Source organism: Polypterus senegalus, chromosome 10 (genome assembly GCF_016835505.1).
Source record: "Polypterus senegalus isolate Bchr_013 chromosome 10, ASM1683550v1, whole genome shotgun sequence".
NCBI classification, from domain to species: domain Eukaryota; kingdom Metazoa; phylum Chordata; class Cladistia; order Polypteriformes; family Polypteridae; genus Polypterus; species Polypterus senegalus.
This window is the reverse complement of record NC_053163.1, coordinates 16953986-16980066: the sequence shown is the minus strand read 5'-3', so window position 1 is coordinate 16980066 and position 26081 is coordinate 16953986. Positions and strand designations below refer to the sequence as shown.

Here is a 26081-nt window from a genome sequence, read left to right as displayed (position 1 = left end):
GAACTCTGCTCATATTCTCAAATGAAAGCTCATGTGATGCAAAATGCTTGCCACAGTCAACAATATTTGAACACAATGAACACACCTGGCGTCATTCATTACACACAACGACTCAAAATTGAAGACACTTGTTGCTAATGCTGTGACCACATGTATAAAAGCAAGTTCAGAGTGCACAGTTTGCTGAAGATTCCAAACAAACACAATGGATGAAGGCAGATTCAGGGGAAGAGGAATTTGAGTAAGAGGAGGGAGAAGAGCTGGCCATGGAAGAAGAGGAGCAGGCCAACGAGGAAGAGGAGTTCAAATCAGAGGAGGAAGAGAAGCAGGCTAACTAGGAAGAGAAGTAGGCCAACAAGGGAGAGGAGAAGGTCCAGGAGGGAGAGCAAGACAACCTCGTACCATCATTATGGACGAGATGCGAGCAACAGTCATTGACCATGTCATTGTCCATGGCATGACAATGGCTGAAGCAGGACTAAGAGTCCGTCCAAACCTGAGTAGGTTCACCGTGGCCACCATTATCAGGGCATTCAGACAGCACAACAGGTATTGTACTCTATTGCTTTCTTTGTCACAATACAGTTTTACAAGCCTGTGAAAGTAGTCTATTGGTTTCAAATCAGTTGTTATTGTAAAACACGTCAATTGACAACACATGTTTCTTTCTTTAGAGTTGAAAGAATGCCACATAGAGGTGGGAGGGTTGCCATATTTACAGCGGCACAAGAAACCCTCAATGTGGATATGGTTCGTGAGAACAACCTCATCAGACTCCGGGAGATCAGAGACAAAGTCATTGCCGATAATGTCAACTTTGAGAGCACTGATGATGTCAGCTTGGCCACAATAGACCGAGTTCTCCGGTGCCAAAAGATGCGGATGAAACAGGTCTATAGGGGTCCCTTTGAGCGCAACTCTGCCCGACACAAAGACCTACGTTACGAGTATGTGCAAGTAAGTATACATCCATGTTCACAGTACAGTTAGTGGACATACTGTGTTGCTCAGTGGCCTACATTACTTCTGGACAATACTGTGCTACCTGATTGACTGTTGTTCTGAACACCTGTGCACTTTCACATTTTCACAGAGGATATTACAGTTGGACGCGATGGCCAGACCTCATGAGTACCTCTTCCTGGATGAGGCTGGCTTCAACCTGCAGAAACGAAGGCAAAGAGGCCGTAACATCAATGGCCAAAGAGCCATCACTGAGGTTCCTGGCCAACAGGGGGGTAATATTACTCTTTGTGCGGCCATGGGTTCGGAGGGGCTTGTCCACCGGCATGCTGTCCTTGGGTCTTACAACACCCAACGTCTCCTCACCTTCCTAGAGGAGCTAAAAGACATCCTCCTGGACTGCCAACAACACCACCCTGTGCCCGCACATCACATTAATGTGATCATTTGGGACAATGTCCGCTTCCACAGAACAAACCAAATGTGGATGAGGTGATGTGGCCCGATGCAGCTCAGCGACATGATGTCGCACAGTGATTGTGGTGTGTGTGTGGTGTGAATAAAGTAAATAAAAAAACTTCACACCCTGATCATGTTTTCAAGAGTACTGTTGTGTGCAATAGATTCTGTTTTTGCATTGAGTTGTGTTACAGTAGTGTAGATGCAGAATTTTCTATAGATTTATACTCTTCATATGAAACTCACAAATCTAAATGCCAAATCCTCTGCAGAGATCTAAGAAGTTCCGTTACTGTAAAGTTTCTAAAAATATGCATTGGCAGTTATGAAACAAAGAACCTTCTCACAAATTGAGCATTGTGTTTTCAATTGTTTTGCTGTAGTGTGTAATGATGTGTATAGTGTTTACATTTTGGAAAGCTTCAAGCTGCTCTTTTGGTGTGAACGTTTGAGTTTTGAAGTGAGAAGGTGTGGTTGTGTTTATGTAGCTTTAGAAAAGGGTGTTGTGTTTAGACATTGGGGAACATGGAGGAAACGTTTGTGAAATGTGTTTTAGCATTTGAGAAAAACTGTAATTATAATCTATACTAATAAAAGGCAAAGCGCTCACTGACTGACTGACTGACTGACTGACTGACTGACTGACTCATCACTAATTCTCCAAGTTCCCGTGTAGGTAGAAGACTGAAATTTGACAGTCTAATTCCTTACAGCTAACTTACAAAAGTTGGGCAGGTTTCATTTCGAAATTCTACGCATAATGGTCATAACTGGAAGCTATTTTTCTCCATTTACTGTAATGGAGTTGAGCTCGAAAGCCGTGGGGGCGGAGTTTCGTGTGACATCATCACGCCTCCCACGTAATCACGTGAACTGACTGTCAATGCAGTGCGTAGAAAACCAGGAAGAGCTCAAAAAAGCGCTGAAGAAAACATGCATTATATAATTGAGAAGGCAGCGAAACAATAAGAAGTGAGCGAGTGACATATACTACCATATTCATGAGTGCTGCTACTTCGGAAACAAAGCACGGTGTAAACCTGAAGTTTAAATTAAATTCATAGACAGGCTGCCGCTGGCGTTTGACATGCCCAGGGGTAATGCGGGATACAAGTTTAATGAGAGGACGCAGGATATAAACGAGAGTTTTGATCACTTTGTAACTAAGTTAAAATTGCAGGTGAAGGGCTGTGCTTATGCAAATTTTGAGAGACTGTGTTTGTGGGGGATTGACAGTTAAGGCGGGTGGGGGAGTCACGTCATCATCTCCCCTCCCATTCACCTCATTTCACGCTGAGCTGAGCTTAGCCGCTAACGCCGTCTTTCAAAGCAACTTCGTCACACTGCCACCAAATACTCACAGAAAAATCCACAAGTTAATACACACGCTGTCTCTAGAGTTTCTACACACTGAATCCTCCAGGCACTACTTACAAAAGGTCACATTGACAATCGTGTTATTTTTAAAATGTTTCCTTTTCTTAGCACAAGCACAGCTGAGAAGCTTTGATGCATGTGCTCCATAACGCGTTAAAAAATAATGCATTTAATCACACTTTGCATTACAAGCAAAGGGGAACTTTTGTCAATGCATGATTTCCTGGTACACCGATTACATTGATCAGCGCTTCCTGATTCATTTTACCTTCACACCCCCTTGGTTTGAGAAGAAGTATGAAAAAATATGAGGTTAACACAGAAAAACAGATCACCAATTGAAGCTTTATGAATAATCGATTCGCCATCAATAATTTTTTTGGTAAAGCCATACTCAGTGTAATCTTCCTTCCATTTTAAAATTTTTCCACCACAAGCCATGATTAAATGAATGGTAAAAAAGTAAGAGCGAAGCGAGGGTGACTTATTTAGGCAGGCATATATTTGACAGCAACACTCATGACAATGTCAATCATGTTATGTTATTATTAAAATGTTTCCTTTTCTTTTTCATTACTTCTTTAACACACTACTTCTCCGCTGCGAGGCGCGGGTATTTTGCTATTTATATAATATATGAATGACCTCCAAAGAGCGCTGAGACTTTTGATATCATGAACGTGTCTGCAAAAACTGGGGTCTCCTGCCCAGCAAAGTCGAGCAGCCAGCGCGCGTGCATAGCTGTGCCGGCCTTTGAGACGCTGACTGCGCTTCTGCCTTAAGTCAAAGTGAGCACTTTTAATTTTTTTCATCCTCCCCCTGAGCTATAGCCCAGACAAGTGTAAACACGGGACCTCTTTTCTACACCGCAGCAAAATAATATTAAGGCGATTCACACTTTCTTTTCAACGTATACGATTATGAGGTCGTCAGCTCGGATTATGAAGACACGCACAGGAGTGGAGGACTGACAGTGCCATCACAGCCAATTAATGGCAGGGACGTCTCACCAGTCTACACAAGACCCACCGCGACTGTCCCCAAAAGGCGATCATAATGTATAACGTATAACACATCTCTCTATACTATATAAAAGAAAAAGGCAACTTTCCTTTCTTTACACCTTTTATCCCAAACCAAAGCCTTTCTCGCTTAACACTGCAGAGGACACAAAACTAATTTTCTTTAAATGCCGGTAAGGCACATTACCAGAGGCAGAAATTTGAACATTCACATAGAAAATGTCATTTCTATACCACAGCCGTCGTGTAGCGCCTTTAAAAAAGGGATCTTGAGATGATGCACATACATTTTAGCTGCCATTAGTACTACTTACCTGTTGTGTTACACCGTCTTTAAAATGTAGTTTACCCGCAACCACTCGAGTAGTGCTCAATGTACCTGTACCTCTCAAAACGTTAATGTTTTACTGTTTAATAACTTATAGACTACATTTTATTATTTTTCCCTTGCACTCAGTGACCAAAGCTATACACACACATATAGACACATACATATATATACACATATATATATACCTGTGTGTATGTGTATATATATATATATATATATATATATATATATATATATATATATATATATATATATATACACACACACACACACACACACACATACATACATACACACATACACATATATATATAATTTGTGTGTGTGTGTATGTATGTATGTGTGTGTATATATGATGTACATAGGTATGTATATATATATATGTGTATATATATATTGTAATGGATGGCCGGCCATTTATCCCGGCCAATACCCCCAAGCCGCCAGATGGAGCCCTCCTTGCAGCGAGGAGGTCCCCAGAAGACCAGCAGGGCATCATGGACATTGGAGTTTTATGCAAAGCCCTGCTGGATGCCGTGGGGCCACAGGAGGGAGCTGCAGGGAGGACCGAGGGCTTCGTGCCCTGTGACCCGGAGGTTCGTCACAGGAAGAGCGACGGACTTCGGGTTGAAGAAAGGGACTATTTACCCTGACCCGGAAGGAAAAGGACTTGTGGACTATTGGGCAGAAACACTTCCGGGTCAGGGATTATAAAAGGACTATGGGAACTCCCAGACAACGAGCTGAGCTGGGTGGAAGGGTGGCAACGCGTCTGGGAGCTGGAGGATTGGTTTATTATTTTGTGAGATTTATGAGTATTGTGGAGGAGAGTGTGCTTTGTGCACTGTGGAAGAGAAATAAAGTCAACATTTGGACTTTTACCTGGTGTCTGGAGTCGTGGACAGGGGTTCAAGGGAGCGAGGCGCCCCTATCGCTCACAGTGGCGTAGCGGCAGGATACTCTAGCGTCGTTTGCAGAGGACCTGAATCAAAATTTCTGTGGGAACGAACCCCGAGAAGACTGCGGAATCAGGAATCACCACAGCATCGCCAAAACCCGAAAAAACCGAGTCCAAAATGGGAAAGAAGAAGGGCAAGCAAAGCGACAACGCCAGCGGGAGTGCCGTTAGGTGCAATGGCCGACGCTCGGGAGGAGTTAAGGAGAGGCCTTACAAGTCCGGAGAAACCTCCAGGAAGCAACGATCCCTCTAAGGTACGTGCCGGGAACGACTTTAAAAATCCTTTTATTGTTTCTCACCTTGTCCCGTGCATGTACCTTGGAGATGACCACCTGGAGGCTCCGAGGGGAAAAGGAGACTGCCCCGAAGACGACGGCCTTCTCTTGTCGAAGCCAGAGCACCTAGAAATCGACTTCCGCATGATGGCAGCCGACAAGGGACACGGTAGCAAACCCGGTGCAGTCTGGGAAGGAGGAGCTCCGCGTCCTGCTGTTTGCACCTTCAAGCCCGAAGAAACGGACTTGGTCTTTCCGAAGGGGAAGGGGGAGGCGAGCGAGGCATCGCTCAAACCACAAGAAGGTAAGGAGGGTCGGGAAGTAGCTGATCGGGATGTCGAAAAAATATTAAAGGCAGACCGCAGTTCGCCGAAGAAGGCAACTCGACCCTCCGAGAACTCCAAATCCCAGAAGCCTCCGCGACTCCGCCAGAGCACGTGCCTGAAGCGGGCGTGCTCATTGGCTCCCGGTCGGCAGGTAACACAAACGAGGAAGTGAGTGTTCTGCCGGTCGAAATAAATAATTATATTGACTTACGGGAGCTCGAAAAACTAATCGAGCCCGTAGCGAGTATCTTACAGGTCCTGACGACCATTGAAAAGATCGCCGGGATTTGGGAGCGCAGCCAGAGAGCCGCTGGAGAAGGTGAGGGCCTACGTGCGGCGATTTGGTGAGGAGCCTCCGTAATGAATGATGCGGCGATACAGGTAAGCGAGACCCGTATCGTATATAATAGAGGGACGCGGTGTGATCCGGGCCCGCGTTTAATAAGTAGCGGTGCCAATACACGGCGTACCCTACAAAAGAGGTCGGTACGTTAACCGAGTGGTCGGCGGAAGGGCTAATCGATCCGGGGCAGCTAGACAGTGCTGACTCCCGGAGCGAGGCAGCCCTGAAGACGCCGCCGCCGGTAATTTATAAAAGTAAAGGGGTGCAAACAGTAAAGGGTCTTCTTTACTTAATAGAGAGACTCAGACTGTGGACAAGCCCCAGATTAAGCAGGAGATCCCGAAATAAAACGGGGGTCTCCTGACAAGAAAGGGAAAGAGTCAAAAAGAGAAAAAGCACCAGTAGAGGCGGCAGGGGTTTCTCTCCCAGCAAAAGGGGCGGACCTAACAGTTCCTTATTGTTTTCAGTCCCGAGGGGAAGAATACCAGGAGGACAGAGGCAATGTTACGGTGCCGAAGGTTGGGCCATATTTGGCGGAACTGTCCTTGGAGAGAGGGGGACAAGAGGTCAATTTGGAATAATATTCCCCCTAGGTTCTCCAGGGACCAAGATGTTCGTTTTAATCAAGGCTCAACCAGGACGTCCTCTTGGAGGAAGACTTCCCTCTCGGGGCAGGCCGCCCGAATAATAATTGTCGCTGGGGAATACTGTAATGGATGGCCGCCATTTATCCCGCCAATACCCCAAGCCGCCAGGTGGAGCCCTCCTTGCAGCGAGGAGGTCCCCAGAAGACCAGCAGGGCATCATGGACATTGGAGTTTTTATGCAAAGCCCTGCTGGATGCCGTGGGGGCCACAGGAGGGAGCTGCAGGGAGGACCGAGGGCTTCTTCGTGCCCTGTGACCCGGAGGTTCGTCACAGGAAGAGCGACGGACTTCCGGGTTGAAGAAAGGGACTATTTACCCTGACCCGGAAGGGAAAAGGACTTGTGGACTATTGGGCAGAAACACTTCCGGGTCAGGGATTATAAAAGGACTATGAGAACTCCCAGACAACGAGCTGAGCTGGGTGGAAGGGTGGCAACGCGTCTGGGAGCTGGAGGATTGGTTTATTATTGTATTATTGTGAGATTTATGAGTATTGTGGAGGAGAGTGTGCTTTGTGCACTGTGGAAGAGAAATAAAGTCAACATTTGGACTTTTACCTGGTGTCTGGAGTCGTGGACAGGGGTTCAAGGGAGCGAGAGCGCCCCCTATCGTTCACAATATATATATGTCTATATGTAGATATATATATAGATATGTATATATGTATATAGATATGAAGATATGCATGTGTATACAGTATATATGTATAGATGTATGTATATATATGTATGTATATTTATGTAGACTCAAACCCATTATGACAGCAGCAATCCAAGCTGTGAGAAAACACTAAAAGGAGGCGTGTCAGACGTTGTGGTACATTTTCTGATGCAGCTAGACGAAAAGAACTCTGTGTCGCTGCCACCAAATACACAAAACAATTTCTTTGACAATCATGTTATGTTATTTTCAAAATGTTTCCTTGTTTCTCTTTCCTTCTTTAACACACTACTTCTCCGCTGCCAAGCGCGGGTATTTTGATATATATATATATATATATATATATATATATATATATATATATATATATATATATATATATATATAGATATAGATATAGATATAGATATAGATATTTATATATATAGATATATAGATATTTATATATATAGATATGAGAACAACACTTATATCAATGACAAAACAATTACATTAACAATCATGTTACGTTATTTTTTTTAATTTTTCCTTTTCTTTTTCATACCTTCTTTAACACACTACTTCTCCGCTGCGAAGCGCGGGTATTCTGCTAGTAATAATAATAATAATAATAATAAAAAGAGACAATTGCTTTTTATGACATTTGCTTCTTGACATTTTAAAAAATAATTAAGTTTACAGTACACCTGTTCGCTAGTGGGAAACATTCAGTACATTTGAATCATTGGAAAGCCTGTTTCTATTTGATGTTTAGGACGCATATAACCGAACATGCGATCTTTCTTTCTTTCTTTCTTTCTTTCTTTCTTTCTTTCTTTCTTTCTTTCTTCTGCAAACGTTGGCAGCAACTAAAGTTAATAATCGAGTGACAAATCGTGCAGCAGACTTTTATAACTCCCATGACGGACTAAAAGCGCGCTACAACACTTTATAAAGGACGGCTTCTTACAGATGCCTTTCTAGTTTTACCTGACTTTTGAATGCTCGCTGCTTTGATGTTCGTTCTTTCTTTCAGTTTGTTCTTCCCAGGCTGTTACGAAACTCACAGAGGGTGGTCAGAGATGTTCAGCTTCGCTTCAGATGTGTATGACTTTGAAAACGCTTTTCTGTGTCTTTTTTTTTTATCCTCGACCTCACATCCGAGGTGGGACTCTCTTATTTCCTGTTGACTACAATTTTTTAATTTCAGTTCTGCAAGCAACTTTACTGGTCACTTCTGCTCGAACACGGTTATCATTTAAAGCAAAGGGAGAGCCAGGGGAAATATGACACTTCAACCTAATCTTTTAATGTTCACCTTTTTATCCTCTACGTTAAACTGCCTCACATCAGAGAAGCCTAACGTGATTTAGGTATCGTGATTTTGATATCGCAGCTGACGTTACCCTCAACGGGGCCCAGTTTTGTAAGGATGAATCATTTTAATTCGTAAGCAGCAGTCCACCTCAGTTTAGTACCAACATGTGTTTTCAGATATCCATGAAGTTTTTCATGTGATTTGAAACGTGAAGCTAATACTAGCAGCGATCAGTCAAAGGGCAGATGCTACTGCAGGACAGACTATCCATCCGTCCATTATCCAACCCGCTTTATCCGAACTACAGGGTCAGTAGGGTTTGTTGGAGCCAATCCCAGCCAACACTGGGCGCAAAGCAGAAAACAAACCCCAGGCAGAGTGCCAGCCCACCGCAGAGCGCACACACACCAAGCACACATTAGGGACAATTTAGGATCGCCAATGCACCTAACCTGCATGTCTTTGGGCTGTGGAAGGAAACCGGAGCACCCGGAGGAAACCCATGCAGACACAGGGAGAACATAGAAACTCGCACTAATAATATTATGAAACCAGCCTAAACCAGTTCAGAATCACAAGGGCTGCAGTCTATCACAACAACAGCAAGTGTAAAATTGGAGCAAATCTTTAAGGTGGCAGCCCATCACAATGTGTTGATGTGTTGATTTACATTTTTGGAGATGTTGAAATGAGAATAACATTAACTCCAAATACAGGGCCGGCACTTTAAACAGTGAAACCTGCAGCAAGGCAAATTTATGTGCCCAACTAACATCCTATATCCTTACAGGACATGAGGCAATACACTTAATCCTACATATTGTAATACAGATTTCGTGATACAATACTTCCAACTATACAAGGAATTTTCAGAACAAGGGACAAAATACCAAATACATAATCTTAGGGCTGCAGTGGGCTGGCACCCTGCCCAGGGTTTGTTTCCTGCCTTGTGCCCTGTGTTGGCTGGGATTGGCTCCAGCAGACGCCCATGACCCTGTAGTTAGGATATAGCGGGTTGGATAATGGATGGATGGATGGGCAATCTTAGGGAGAAAATGCTGTGTAAAACTGAAAAAGATTACTTTAAAAAACACACACAAACACACACAAAACAGGCCTTAAAAACAATATTTAAATTTTTCCCACTTTGGTTTACTGTTTTCGGGAATATAAAATGAAATAGTAAATATAACCCAACTGTTCTCCTTCATTCTGCATGCTTCTCTAAAAGGTTCTTGCACTGTTTAAGTAAACATGCATGGTGCAACTTGACATTTAACCGTCATTTTACAAGCGAGTGACATCTTAAAAATGTTCTAAAAATGTCAACAGTCTTACACAATACAATATGTAAAAGTACCGATACGTGGCTTTGAACTGCACATTAGGTGCTATTTTCCTCAGAACCTCACACTGAGGTGTGACTTGCATTCTGCGATATTCAAAAGTTTTTAAATGATTGCATTTCTCATAGTAAATGAATAAGTAACGAGTGTGTATGCAATTATTACATGTCATACTTAACTCATAATTTTGTATCATCATTTTTTTGTTTACACAGCATGGGTATAAAGTGGTCCACAGCAAAGATATCCATCAGGAGGTCTTTATGAAACACCTGTGCATGGACATTGTAGTGGCCTGTTCATCCAGCTCAGGGCGAGGAGCACTTCACATGCACATGACAACTAGGATAACTAAGACTAACTGAACCTGGGAAAAACTGAATGAAGACCTCTGCCTCTCCTAAAAACTGGAGAAATTAGATGAATGAGATGGTTAAGCTTCATTGAGCTGAATGGCACATTCTTGTCAAAACTGCTTTAATTGCTCCATAATGAATGACTGGACACTCTTCCTGTTTCCATGTAGATTTTGCTTGGAGTACTCCATGGTTCCTTTCACATCTCCAAAGACATGCAGACCGGCATTTGGAAAGTTCAGTAAAATTCCTTCTGGGCCAAGAAGATTAGCCATTTGTGTGCTGCTGCTCAAGACACTTAAAATGAAACAAGCAGCTTCATAAACTGGATGGACAGGTGAATGATTAATAGAGGGCAATTGCCATAGAAGACACGGGTTTGCTGGCATTCCTGCTAGAATGAATGGTCTCTTACAGGGCCAGGAGGCTTTTTATAATGGAAGTTTGGAGTGAAGCTGCATCACAGGGCTACGTACTCCACCAGCAAGATAGAAGACGACATCCTTCGGTTGGATTTCCCATATACACACCTGCAGGGCTGCATGGGAGATGTAGTCTCATGGCGCACCTCTGCTGGGTTCCTAGGCAGGGGAGTTGCAGGGAGAAGGATTGTCTATTTTAAGGTGTTTCCTAAATGCAATTTGGTGACAGCAGAAGTACTCTCTGTTCTGTTATAAAGAAAGCTGCTCGTCCTCCTCATACATGTGAGTTGGAGTTTGGCAGACAAAGTTTGGCAGGGCAGGGTGGAGTTGAAAAAGAGACAAAGAGGAAAAGGATTGTATTGTGCTTGTGCCAGCCTTGTGGAGATGCTGTTATTGAGGCATTTCGATAAAAAATAAGTAATTTTTTTAACCTGGCACTTGTGCCTATGGTTTGGGGCCCAACTAAATCTCCTACATCTCATACACAGGCTTTAGAAACTAAAGTGTTTGCAGTTAGTTTATGGGGGTTAATAAGACAACAATAGATTACTTATGATTAGGCTTTGGTAAGTTTCTTGTATCTGATAATGGAAAAAATCATGAGTGGTCTCCCCTCGACCTTCTCGTATACTCAGATATAGGGATGAATATTTAAGGAGTAAACCACAAGACAATGATTATATTTTTATATTATGTACTGTACATTAAAGAACCATCAACAATAAATCAAATTAATAATACATTGAATAATTATTATAAAAGTAAATTTAAATAAATAAGACTCTGTAGCTGCATGAATAAAAGGTAAAGTACCTTCCAGTTAATGGAAATACCCCAAAAGTTGATAGAAATCTATGTTTTGTACCTAATATTTGTGTGCAAAGTTTGGTTGACCTAAGTGGAAACATTCTCAAGTTATCATGTTTACATACACGCACACACAGTCAGACACACAGACATAATTCCAAAATTGGTATTTTCAAACTCAGAGGGGTCTAAAACATTGAGATTCATCAAAATCTCGAAATCAGATTTTTGGAGGATTACAATACTTTCCCTATACTTCATATACGAAAAACTCAGGAAGGTCTAAAATGTCGAGATTCATCAAAATCTCGATTTCGAATCCTTGGACAATTACAATACTTTCCCTATACTTCATATATGAGAAAGCTAGGGAGGTCTAAAATGTTGAGATTCATCAAAATCTCGATTTCAAATTCTTGGACGATTACAATACTTTCCCTATACTTCATATACGAGAAAGTCAGGAAGGTCTAAAATGTCGAGATTCATCAAAATCTCGATTTCGAATCCTTGGACAATTACAATACTTTCCCTATACTTCATATACGAGAAAGTCAGGAAAAAAAGTATTGAAAGGAATCAAAACTAAAGAGAGAAAAAGAAAATTGGGATTGATGTGCACAGAGAAGCCTTTACAAGCTGAATAAATGAAGTTATCTGAGAATAAAATTGATAAGGATAATGAAATAGACTAATACAATTTGTACAGATTAAACATAATTGTGTAATAGACTACAGATCATTAAGAAGAAAGCAGGATGTCTTGTTTTCTGCATGCAGATTACTTCCTTGACCACATGAGGGCGCTGCTCTAATAATAAGGAGTCAATCTGACATGGAAAGAAGCCTTTTCATTTGTGTTAGATTAGATTAAAACTTTATTAATCCAATGAAGTAATTCAGATACCATCAGCAGCATAAACATAAAAAACAAGAATACATGCTCTCAGGACAAATAATATAGCCAAATCAATCAATAAATCAAGCAATCAGTCAGCAAATGTATATTATGCAGATGCTCGACTTGATGTTTTTTTGGAAGAAATGAGTGAATGGGACTGGCGAGCATTGTTGGGGTGAATGGCTTGTTCTCGTCTGGAGTGTTCTAATGTTCTAATGTTCACTTCCTAACAGCTAATGTGTGGTGAGCATACTGGTGCAAAAATGGCTGCCATCACATTGTCCAGGTGGACGCTACACATCAGTGGTGGTTGCATTGGCTACTGTCTCACTAAAAAGCTTTCAGTAGTGAGAAAAGTGCTATTTCGATTACAACTTAACTAGTACATCTGATTGAAAGCATTGAATTGAGGGGCGTCCAGTGTTCCATCTGTGGTTTGTGGCAGCCTTTGTGCTGAATGCTGTCAATGCCATTTCAGGATCCATGCAACCTGACGTGAATGGAATTAGTTAATCAATTAAAGCAGAACAAGGTTAAGAGATGACATGACTGAAGTGTTTAAACTTATGAAAGGAATTAGTCCAGTGGACTGAGACTATGACTTTAAAATGGGTTCATCAAGAACACGGGGACACTGTTGCAAACATCTTAACGGTTAATTTCGCACAAACATTAGGAGGTTTTTTGAGGTGGCAGAGAAGTAGAATTTTAGCGACTTCCAAATCTCGACTTGATGTTATTTGAGAGGAATGAAGTTAATAAGATTCAACTGGACAAAAATAATAAAAATTTACTCTCAAAAAACAAAAAATCTGTTCAGAGTTAAGGGTGAAAATGAACAAACTTGGAACTTTGTTAAGGGAATGCAATTATCTATTGTCTCAAACTTGACCAAGAGCCATAGCAAGGTTTGGGGCAGCCACCTGTATATTGTTTCCTGACTGCAAAATTGAAAAAATGATAACACTGAAGTGCACGATTCAGAGTCCAAAATAAAACTGAAGGGATAGGGGAAAAGTGGTGACTTTCAAAGGGCAATGTAGGAAATGACATCAGGGGTGTTGAAACCAGAAGGGTTTTCCTCCATAGGCTCAGGCACGGAAATTAAATCAGACGGGCCAGACCCGGAAGAGTCTTCATCCATAGGCTCGGACTCGGAAGTGATATCAAAGGGGTCGGACGCAGGCTTGATGTCATCAAGACCAGACGGGATTTCCCGTGAACGGTTTGCAGAAAAGCGATAAAAAGAGTCCCGGTCTGGCTCAGAGTTACCCTCATTCGAGCCCTTTAGCTCTGTCTCCCATGCATACGTGTGTGACACCATGTACTGTGGCAATGGCCAGTGGCATCTCCACAAACTCTTCAATGGGGAGCCAAAGAAGAACTTAAAAAAAAAAAGACAAAGAAAAGTAAAAATTCAATGAGGAGAATGATAATTCTATGAATACCTAGGGTGTTAAGAATAGAACTAAATGGAAGCTATGAAAAAGCAAAAATAAAAAGTGGGATTGTAGGAGTTTCTTCAAATATTAGCCTGGCGTAACTCAATTGGTAAGGTATTCGAGATATTTGGTGCATAATATCAAAAGGCCATCTCACCACTTCTTTTAAGTTTGGTTTTTGGAATTATAAGTAGTCTGCTATTAATAATAATTATAATTATTAATAAGAAAAATTCTTTACATTTATATTTGTACAGAACTTTGCATAGTGAGTGAGGAAACACGTCAACCACCACTGATGTGCAGCATCCACCCGGATAATGCAACGGCAGCCATTATTACACCAGTACACTCACCACACTTGAGCTATTATCTGTTAATTAGCCAATTGGAGACAGGGGGTGATTCGGGGGCCAGAATCAGTAGGTCATGGGGGGCAATTTAGCCAGGACATTAGGATCTAAAGGAGATCTAAAGTTACAACTTAGAATAAAGGGGAGCAGGCACTCCAAAATATACGAAGGAGCAAGATTATTTAAGGTTTAATACACCATTAGTAGTATTTTAAAGTGATTCCAAAGAACACGGGTAATCAACATAATGTAATATATAGGTATAAGAGTGAGAAAGTTTCCAGAATGATTGAATGAAATGTCTACTTAACTCAAGAAGTTCCAAATTCATCATTAGGAGTCTGCTTCTAAAGTGTCTTCTGTATATGTGATCATTACTGGCATAAAATGTACATACGCTGTACAAACAATTCATTAGTCCAAAAACTGGACTCGCTAGAGCCAACCCTGTCAACTTTCAGTGGTGAAAATAACAGTTTTCATTTGAACACGTATTTCATGTCGCATGCTATGCCACTGAAATAAATAAGTGAAGAAATCTACTATACGATAAAATAGTAACGTCTGTATGTGTGTAATCGGTCCCAATGAGCAATTTGATTGGTCAGTTTGGCTTGGGTGATACGATCAAGAGAGGAATTGCGAGTGTGGGACACATAAAAAGAGGTGTGAAGGTGTAGGAGGCACGCTGAAGGGTCACCTTCAAAGACAAAATTTTAGAGCAGAATTTTAAAAGCAGATAAAGTGCCAGTGAAGACACGTTAGTAAAGAAGGCGAGCAAGGCACCTCAAAATGACAAGTTATGAGAAGCAGAGTTTATGAGACTGAGCTTGAGATTGGGAGCACCGATTCAGAAAGGATCAGACACTTAAGGATACCAAGGACAAGTGCAAGAGATATTGAATATTTTTAAATTCATTCCATTTTCTGTCTTTGACGAGTTATGTTTTGTGAAAGAATATACAGAGATCATAAAAGTCTGGGGCACTGAAGTAATCCCCATTAATTCTCATAGAAAAATAAACTGAAACAAAAAACCAATCAAGTCTTCTTCAGATGGTCCTCTCCATATTCTCCCATAATGACGTTTGGAAGTAGGACATTCATAGGAAGAGGAGGGCTTGGCAGACGGGATACCAGAGGTGACATCACCAGAGGCCAGTCCATCAATCATTCTTTCTGTAGAGGAGAGAGATTAGATGACAGCGCCACCTCCTGGATCGGTGGGGTAAACACTGTCAAATGAGCCCTGCGGTTGTCTAGCAATTAAATAAATACAGAAAAAAATAGGCAAGAACCAGCCTATTTCATGACACATTTCATTATTTATGCTCAAGGTGATATTAGTTATTTATTGTGACATTTCAAAGTACCTTATTTATTTATTTACTTGAATTTGTCCAACATTCCTTCCTAAACTACAATCCCATCGTGTTATCCTCCTCAAACTGAAGCACACAAGAACATTTAACCATTAGATTGCCTTCAGGTAAAAAACAAATGGCCAAATTCTGAATTTTCTGAAACCTGACGTTTGTCGGTGTAATCTTATCCATCCATTATCCAACCCGCTATATCCTAACTACAGGGTCACAGGGGTCTGCTGGAGCCAAACCCAGGCACAACAGGGTGCAAGGCAGGAAACAAACCCAGGGCAGGGTGCCAGCCCACCGCAGGGCACACACACACACCAAGCACAACTTCAATGCACCCAACCTGTGTGTCTTTGGACTGTGGGAGGAAACCCATGTAGACACGGGGAGAACATGCAAACTCCAGGCAGGGAGGACCCAGGAAGTGAACCTGGATCTCCTAACTGCGAGGCAGCTGCACTACCCTCTGCGCCACCGTGCTGCCCGTGTAATCTTATTTTCAATAAAAATGAATAATTTTCAAATGCATATTTTCATACAAGCATTGCAAACTTAGGCTATAAAGGTGTTTTTCAGGGTCATTTTTTTACCCGTCATGTATTAGATCATTTAGTAACTGATTAAAGTCATATTAAACTCTTCAAATTATGTATAAATCTTATCATCCCTTTTTGTCTTTCTCAGACCCTTGCTTTATGTGCAAGTAGCAGCACACACCTGGGGTTCATTACCTCCTTAATGTACATTTTTTAGCAAAAGACTTTACACTTTCTCGTGAGAATTGACCCCCTTTTGACTTTCACTTCAGTTTTCTCATTATGTGTGTGTGCAAGTATGCGCCCATGACTTTCTGTATGTGTGTGTGTGAGAAAATGGGGACATGACAAGTGTAACAAGTTACCAAGTATCAGTCATCAAAAGAAACTGAGAATTTCTTATGGGGTCACAATAAAAATGAAGGTGACATCCAAGTGGCCTCATTCCATTTTGCTGAAATCATTTCTGCCCAAAAAACTCTTGAACTGATTTTAAGTGTGAAACACAAACTTATATATTGTGAGATAATAATAATAGTGCCAATACTGTCTTCTATTGCTGACTTTTTTCCATTAATTTCATTATTTACAATTTAAATTGTTTACTTGACATGGCTAATTCAGAAAATGAAAGGGCGAATGACTGGTAAACGGTAAACTGGTTTCTGTTTTCAGTTTTCATTTAGTATTCCAGTGAAGAAGTACTGAACTAATGGATTATGTAGAATGTCCACATTAGCTCAATGTAATTTGCATATGCAAAGGTTTGTGGGTATTTTATTGCTTTTTTTTCTTCTTAATGTTTATTTATTTTAAGAGGAGACAATTGAATGGTAGGGGAGATGGGGAAAAGAAAATATCATTTCTTTTTTATTTACAAGCAAGTGAGAGTGTCGGGGTGGCCGCCGGACTCCATCACTAAAGTTATGAGTGGCAGAAGCCAAGGAGAGACATTCTGATCAGCTGCCCTCATTTTGCCAGTTTGTCATTTAGGAGAACTCAGTGTCATCAAATGTAAGTGAAGCTGGCCTGACTGAGAAGAAAGAAGCCTTCACATCTACAGTTAAGAGGCTCCAGAATGTAGAACCATTTAATTATACAGCTAAATAATTAAAAATTAAGTTATATAATGTAACAATAAATGATTTGATAAATACTGTACATCTGAGTATCGTAAAACCAGTTTGCATATCAAATTGAATGCAATATTTTATTTTTAGCACAACAAAGCATTAAGCTTGATTTAAGTGTTATATTTCATAAATGTTAATACAAATGTATGTTTAGCTGACCTGATATTATAATTACTATTTAAATGTACTGTAATGGATTTTCATTAGAAAAGTTATGAAAAGCGTATCTCGATTATTGCTCATTTGGAAATGGAATTTTGTGAGGTTGGTCACGTTTTGGTGTCTTTTATTTTTCTTTTTATTGCAGCTAAAATGGCTTTTGCAGGTATCCTTGAGAAAGAAGATATTGAAACAGCCATAGAAACTTGCCAGGGTATGGATGGATTTAAGAGGTGGTAGAAGTTTAGTTATAAATTTAGAAAAGGTTACTTTGTGGCTTCTAGACCATTATACAAGGTTTAATGAAAATGTAAGGCCTTGATTTTACTGATAGGAATGTATAAAATAAAGAAATCTATCTATCTATCTATCTATCTATCTATCTATCTATCTATCTATAATGGAAGCCTATCTATCTATCTATCTATCTATCTATCTATCTATCTATCTATCTATCTATCTATCTATCTATCTATCTATCTATCCTAAAATGGAAGCCTATCTATCTATCTATCTATCTATCTTATCTATCTATCTATCTGTGATGGGGCATCTTCACGCTAATGGTCAATGTAGCTGCATTTAGAAAGTATTCAGACCGATTCACGTTTTTCACATTTTGTCGTGTGGCAGCCTTTTGCTGAAATCATTTTTTTCTCTCTCATCAAGCAACATTCACTACCCCTGAAAGACAAATTGAAAACAGGGTTGTAGAAATTTTTTGGCAGATTCATCCATCCATCCATCCATTTTCTAACCCGCTGAATCCGAATACAGGGTCACGGGGGTCTGCTGGAGCCAATCCCAGCCAACACAGGGCACAAGGCAGGAACCAATCCTGGGCAGGGTGTCAACCCACCGCAGTTGGCAGATTCATTAAAAATTAAAAACTGAACAATCACGTTGACACCAGTTTTCAGGTCCTTTACTTGGTACTTCTTTGAAACCCCTTTGACAGTGACTACAGCCTGGAGTCTTCATGAGTTTGAGGCCACAAGTCTCAGATACCTGAATGTGAGCATTTTCTGCCTTCTTCTTTGCAAATTATGTCAAACTCTGTCAGAACGGACGGAGACCAAATTGATGGATAGCTATTTTCAGGTCTCTGGCTGAGCCACTCAAGAGCATTCCCTGAGTTGTTCTTAAGCCACTCTTGTGTTGTCTTTAGTTTGTGTTTTCAGTTACTGTCCTGTGAGAAGGCTTCTGTTTGACCACTCTGTTCAAAGGCCCATATCAGTGTGGTATTGCAGAGAGGATTGGCCTTCTGTAAGTTTCTTCCAGCTCCACACTGGTTCCCATCCACAGTGACCATTGGGTTCTTGGTCACCTCTTTCCAAGGCCCTTCTCCCATGATTGCTCATTTTGGCTGGGTGGCCAGCTCTAGGAAGGGTCGTGGTTGTTCCAAACTCCTTCCATTTTCCATTTAAGAATTGTGTAGGTCACTATGCTCTTAGGGAAACTTCAGTACTGTTGAATATTTTTTGTAGTCTTCTCCAAATCTGTGCCTTGACACGATTCTGTCTGTATAAGCTTTGCAGGCAATACCTTCCACCTCATGGCTTGGATATTGTTCAGCTGTATGACACATGGATGCATGTATGCCTTTGCTAATCATATCAAATCAATTGAATAACCAGAAGGTGTAGAAACATCTCAACAATGATCAACAAAGTGGGATGCACCTGTACCATATTTCAAGTGTCATAGCACAGGGTCATAAATCAGGTGTCCCCAACTATGGTGTTGGAAAGCCCCAGTGGCTGCAGGTTTTCATTCTAACCCTTTTCTTCATTAGTGGCCTATTTTTGCTCCTAATTAACTTCTTTTGAATTAATTTTATTTGATGTGCTCTTTTGACGTCTAAGGTTAATTTCCTTAATTAGCAGCCAAACAATTTTGAGATACAAAATGAACCAAAACATGGTCAGCAAACTGTGTCCATTATACAATATCTGAAAATAAAGAAAGATGAAAATCTCAGAAATGTTGATCTGCTCAGGTCCCAAAACCATTTTCCCAGTGCTGTTAGAAAAGAGAAAATCAACAATTTTGGAAATGTCTGCTATTGCACAATGAGAGCAGCAACAAGCCATGGAATAAAAAAAACGAGTTTAATTAACAACGAGACTCAATGCCTAATTAAGCAACTGGCTGGAGTTTGAGGCCCTCACATAGTAGGTCTTCTTTTGGCTTCTTCACTTCACATTTAATTTCTGTTTGGGTGCCATTTAAGGAAAGACATGAAGCAATTTAGGGGAACAAATTAAAAAAAAAAATTCTAATTGAAATGAATTTTAAAGAAGTTAATTAGCAGCAAAAACAAGTCACTAATTAAGAAAACGGGTTAGAATGAAAACCTGCAGCCACTGAGGCCCTCCAGGACTGGAGTTGGGGCCTCCTGTTCTACTCCTCCTCTACTTGTGTCAATGGGATATTTTAAGATTTTTTTTTTTTTTAATACATTTCCAAAAATGTCAAAAATCCTGTTTTTGCTTTGTCATTCTTGTATATTAAGTGTTGCTGGATGAGGGGAAAAATGAATTTAAAAGATTAAAGCACAATGCTGCCGTCTGAACCCTTTGGATTCCATTGTATCTTGATGTTGCTTAGTGTGGGTCTCTCCAATAACCTACCCATCCCACTATGCTGCCCTTGAGACCCAGGGAATGTCAAATTAATTTGATTAATTTTAATTGTTTACAGTGTGTGCCAATAGAAAAAAAATATAGATAGCAGCACATTAAAGTAATAAAGTACCAAGTAATATAGTTGTGGTTTATGGTCTGTCTTTCTTATTAATTCTCCAGCTCCTGACACATTTGACCACAAGGCTTTCTTTGCCCAGGTGGGTCTGACTACCAAACCTGCTGAAGAACTGAAGAAAATCTTTGCTGTTCTGGATCAGGATAAGAGTGGCTACATCGAGGAGACCGAACTCAAGTAAGAAACTCTGCCAGGATTGGTGGACTTTATATTTCAAAATCTGGGGCCAGAATTCATGCCAAATCACCCTTGTATTGGGGAAAGTACGTACAAGAAAAAAATTCTCATGGATGTGTAGATAGTTGAAAACATGTAGTACTTAAACCAAATGTTACATTTTTGAAATCTGTCCATTTTCTGATCCACGGATTCAATTCAGTGCCCTGGAGAGTCAGTACATCTCCCAACAGTATTGAATGGAAGAAGGAAAACCAAGTCATTTCAAAGCACACTTCAGTGCCCCCCATACTTGGCCATTCTTCAAATCATCAATCGTCTTTAATATATTCATGGGAAAGCATAAAATTAAAAAAAACCTACACAGACGTATGGAGAACATGCAGACACCAAATGGTCTATGACAAAGTTTGGATTTAAGCAGGTTTGAGATTGCATTGTATGTTACATTTCATTTTGGCTTGAGCTGTTATTACAAGGGACGTTCAAAATGTTTCCGCAATTTTATATATTCGTTGTAAACGGTGAAGGTGGAAGGAGTAGTGATTAGTTGCGTCTGAGAGTGTCATGTGACTGGTTCTGTCTGGCAAGCCGGCTGCCCTTGCAGTTTAGTATAAGAGTTGTTACCCACCCTATGGTGAAGATGGCTGATAAACTCATAAATTGCACCAAAGAGGAACAGCATTCTGTCCTACTCTTTTTGTGGGCAGAAGGTGTGCCAGGAGCACAAGTTCATCTCTGCATGTGTGCTCAGTATGGGGATAAAGTTCTCTATTGTAGGGTAGATTGAAATGTTCGAAAATAGCCCTACTAGTGTGACGGATGCAGAGCGCTCCGGACCACCAGCTTACAGCCACGACCACAAGGAATGAAGAAAGAACCCTGCATCAGTGACTATGCGCTGAACCAAAAGCATTTTTTGCTAATTGCATTAAAAAGTTGGTACAACGCTGGGAAAATTACATTGCAAAGGAAGGTGACTGTGTAGAAAAGTTATGTCATTTGTTTTTGAAATTCTTAACTCAGATCATGACGACGGTTTTACATCGGAACTGCCATCACTGTACTTTGTATATAAGAGCCAGATTGAATGTTATTTACCTTTATTTATTTACTTACTTCCTGTAGCGTAAAGTCACAAGTAGACTACAGAGCTTCCCATGTACATATACAAAGTACAGCGACGGCAAAAGTGTATTCTTTATCCGATGTAGAACCGTCGTCACAATCTGATTTCTCCTCTGTTATAGCGTGTCTTTATGTGATAACAGCAGTGTCAGATGGGGGGGGGGGGGTTATCGTGAACGCAACTGAGAGAATTAAACTGAAAAAAAAAAACAAAAAACAAAGCTAACCTTTTCAAGTGTCATAAATTTACATCTGCTGTTACAGACTGAAACCAAATATATGTTTTTATTCTAAAATAGTAAGAATAAGAGCAGCTCACTTCTCAAAACTGACTCGTCAGGGATCAAACCCGTGAAGTTTTGATTACCAGTCAACTGTTGATACCATTGTGCCATCGAAGCAGTCGTAGTAAATGTGTGTCAATGTCGCACCCTAACGCGGATTTTAATTCTGCAGTTATATTCTTGAATAGAAGCACATTTGTTCTGTTATATTTGTACCTTTTGTGAAAGTGTTTGATATTTGGACTTCAGGCTTCACACGTTATACACTTCATGTCTACATTTTGTCAATTATTACTAAAACATGAAAAACGTTTCTGTTTTAACGATGTGTTTACATAGAATGTTGTAGACACGGAACACACATGAAATGCATGTGTTCCAAATAACAATATAGTATTTGTAAAAGGTGTCATTTTGCTTGACTTCTCAAACTATACAACTCTTAAGCAAGTGACACACAGGTAAATAAACTTGAGCTGAGAAAACTGCGGGGTGGGGGGATGTGATAGCAGGCTGCTATCTGCTTATCAACACATTTACAAGACAAAAGACGCTGATGGAGAGGTGCGAAGCGATTTAAGATGGGATGGATCTACGTTTTTTTTTGGTAATTCTAGTGTTAATAAAAAGAGTTTTTTTTTTTTAAAAAGTGCGTAAACTTTTGAATGTCCCTCGTAATTTGCTTGTTAACCATTACCTTTGACATGGCATCCAGAATTAGTGTTACTCCAAAAATAAATCAGTTTTATATCTGCCGTCCTTGTTTTCAGATTTTTCCTGCAGAACTTTCAAGCTGGAGCCAGAGTTCTGACTGACAAAGAGAACAAGACTCTCTTGACTGCGGGAGATGCTGACGCTGATGGAAAAATGGGACCCGATGGTAAGGCAGAAACTGAAGGGTTAGAGGAGTAAAAAAAAAATAACTGCCATATAATGTGAGAACTTGAGAGTGAGAGAAAGAGACTTTCCTGATGATTGGTCTTAATAGCCCCAATAATTAAGTGACATGTTGGGGCACACTGTACAGGCATAATAGAGGCCAAGGAAGAGACATGTTTATTAGTTCACGTGACAAAGCTGCCCCCTGTATTGTCCTACAACAAGTTGGCAATAAAATTTAAGGACCAGAGGCCTCATTTTAAAAGTTTGTGTATGCTTGAAATGTGCGTATGCAACTTCCCACACAAACATCGAGATTTATAAAAGGAAACTTGAAAAGAGAACGTTGTGCATATTTATGACAGATCTGACCCTTGTGAAAGCAAGATTTTGGATAAACTGGGAAGTGACGAGAGCCTCGATCAAGTAAGGAAAAACAGCTAAATGATGACTCGTGTGTAATAATACAAATCATTGAGCCGTTATTAGAATGTTTGTTGACGTGACAAACTAATAAAAGCTTCAAATGTAATGAATATGATGTGCAGACTGTATTTTAGTTCCTTTTTAAGAGGACTAATGCTGTGTATTTGCATTGAAGAACTTGCCGTTGTCACTTCTCAGAGAACTGGTTGACAAGTCTTAAATATTTCAGCCTGGCTTCACTCTGTCTTTCTTGCAGTGCTGGAAGCCTTTAACACATAGACTGCTGGTCCATTTATAGTACCACAAAGACGCTGAAGTATAGGTCTATGCATACTGTATATGATAAATAATTAACTCTTACCAAAATTCATAAAACATTTAAAGAAATGTATTAGAAAGCAAAATTTTTATTATCAGCAGCAACTCTGTCAAAAATGTAAAGAAATTGTTAATTACTTTATCTTGACCAGCAGCACGACTAAAAGTCTCCATTTGTCTAAAGAGTCCTTGCAGGATGGCACCACTCAGAGTGCAGACTTAGATACATATGTACCGTAAATATTACTCGTTTCTTTGTGCTGTCCAGGCTTGTTGCACATGACACTATTCATGGTGACTATTTGGACTCAGTGGGTGGCAATGTCCATACACTGCTGTCCTGAGTGTTGTGACAAGTTTGATGGCTTTTGATGAAGAAACGTCTTCAGGGCTGAGATCTGTATCGTTACTACAGCCGACAGGTTTCACATTACCGAATTGATTGTCACTATTTTGATCACTGTTATTCTCATCAATATATTCATCTTGCAACAAATCTTGTTGTTTCAAAACATCTGTAAGTTTATACCCTTTTTGCAATTATATAACTATGAACTGTCCATTTATATAACAGTATTTTCTACAAGGTGCTGCATCTAAAATAATAAATTCTATGACTATCTACTAGATGGCAGCACTGTAGTAAGTAACTGTGACTTAAGCTGGCTGCTTCTATTATTGTGTATACTGACATGCCATTTCTATCGTACATTGTGTATAGACAGGCTCGTTGAGATACCACTTGACTCGTACCTCATGTTCAGTGTTAACTGACTGGCAAAGTGCTACATACATTTTCGTATGATGTGGGTGCTCTGTTGGTTTTCACACAGTTGAAGAGCAGGGGAAGTTTCGCACAAGGTTCTCAAAAATCAGGGGCTAGATGCCTGAGGTCACGGGAAGGGGGTCAAGCACCAATGTTCAGGGACTGGAAGCTTGAGATCAGCGGATAAATCCTGGGAAGCAAGATGACGCTACTGAGGAGGGCTCTTTTAAGGCTTGCTTTGACTTGTAGCTGTGGTGCGTAGCTAATTACGCATGCATTCAGCCAGCTTATGAAATTAGGCACATTTTCATACAAAAAGTAGTTCAAAGTGCTTTGCATAATAAAGAAAAATAGAAGTAAAAATAAAAGACAAAATAAGAAATTAAAATTAGACAACATTAGTTAACATAGAAAAGGAGTAAGGTCTGATGGCCAGGGTGGACAGAAAAAACAAAAAAAAAAAACTCCAGATGGCTGGAAAAAAATAAAATCTGCAGTGGTCCCAGGCCATGGGGCCGCCCAGTCCCCTCTGGGCATTCTACCTAACATAAATGCAATAGTCCTCTTTGTAGTTGGGGATCTCACGGAGTCACTTGATGTTAATGGTCATACAGACTTCTGGCTTTTAATCCATCCATCATTGTTGGAACATCACGACCTGGGCCGTCTTAACGCGTGGGCACGCTGGGCAGTTGCTCGGGGGCCCCTTGCTAATCTATGTATGTTGTGACATGCTGAGTGGTTGTGTAGGTAGGGGGCCCCAGTGCACTGCTTTGCCTGGGGGCCTATAATGCTGTTAAGATGGCCCTGCTCAAAGCATCATGGGGCGTAGGGAAAAAATGTTCATCCAAGCCAGCCACATGGCAGATTTTCAGAAATATATTTGGTGAACAAGGTCACCGATTAACATAGCATATTCACTGCGAAAAATACTTTGTCAAATTTCAACAATCAGCACTATTGGTGACTTTAATTTGACATAGCATGAGCAAGTATGGGGTTGTGAATGTGAACTGCAATGGACTGTCACCCTGCTCACGCCTGGTTCATCTTTTGCACCTGATACCGACATGATCCTAAAATTTGATTAAGCAGGATTTTTTTTTATTCTGATTAAATGGATGGATGGTTGTAATTGAATACTAAGTTAATATATTCCCTTGCCATCATAGTTTAGAGTTGATCCCCTATCAGTATTAAAATGTATTCTTCAAATATAATGTTTAATTGACTTCTATTATCATAATTTTGTATTTCTTTGTTTTTGTAGAGTTTGTTGCCCTTGTGAAGTCATGAATAATACTGGACAAAAGTTCAGCACCACTGGCTCCTCCATGGATCACATGAAAAACTATGCCACATAAATGCCTCTAGCACTGACCCCAGAAAGGACTTGGTTAACGCCATGTTGGCCTGATCTGATTAACCCTGTGTAGCCTGTTTTCAAATGTTGCAGATAAAATGTTTCTTCAAGGCAGAAAACCACAATAAACCTTGAGTGTCGACAATGTTTTGAGCATGATTATCAATTTGCAGTGTTTCAATATGTTATACTTAATCAATTCAAACATAACTTTCAGGAACTGAAAATTTACTCTGAATATAATGCAAATTTAATTTGTGTTTAAAATAGCTTAATGAAACATTTGACGCTAATGTGGTGTATATAAGGACTTATTGTTCAACTGAACATTCTATAATATGTAAAAAGCCTGGGTTCTTAGAAACCATGGATTCTGGCATTTCAATCAATCAAGCACATCGGTTGTGTATTAGCGACTAAGCGAGGTTCTCTTTTTTCAGAAGGTTCATTTTGCCAATCTTCTCGCCCCCCTTGTCTATCAGCGGCTAA

The 26081-nt window shown here is 40.4% G+C and overlaps 1 protein-coding gene across 1 annotated transcript; it reads left to right on the top strand.

The window, feature by feature from the left end:
- The first annotated feature begins 17641 nt into the window (after window positions 1-17641).
- On the top strand, window positions 17642-25598 carry LOC120536197 (parvalbumin beta-like). The gene is made up of 4 exons (XM_039764534.1): window positions 17642-17702; window positions 20296-20428; window positions 22611-22720; window positions 25500-25598. The coding sequence occupies exons 1-4, from the start codon at window positions 17642-17644 to the stop codon at window positions 25523-25525; spliced, it is 330 nt and encodes a 109-aa protein (XP_039620468.1). The 3' UTR covers window positions 25526-25598.
- Window positions 25599-26081: the final 483 nt, after the last annotated feature.

What these genes read in the sequence shown, in the direction of transcription:
- LOC120536197 (XM_039764534.1), top strand. Translation starts at nt 17,642, where the DNA reads ATGGCTTTTGCAGGTATCCTTGAGAAAGAAGATATTGAAACAGCCATA. An exon ending in AGCCATAGAAACTTGCCAGG is followed by an intron (nt 17,703 to 20,295) that starts GTATGGATGGAT and finishes TTAATTCTCCAG; the next exon opens with CTCCTGACACATTTGACCAC. An exon ending in ATCGAGGAGACCGAACTCAA is followed by an intron (nt 20,429 to 22,610) that starts GTAAGAAACTCT and finishes CCTTGTTTTCAG; the next exon opens with ATTTTTCCTGCAGAACTTTC.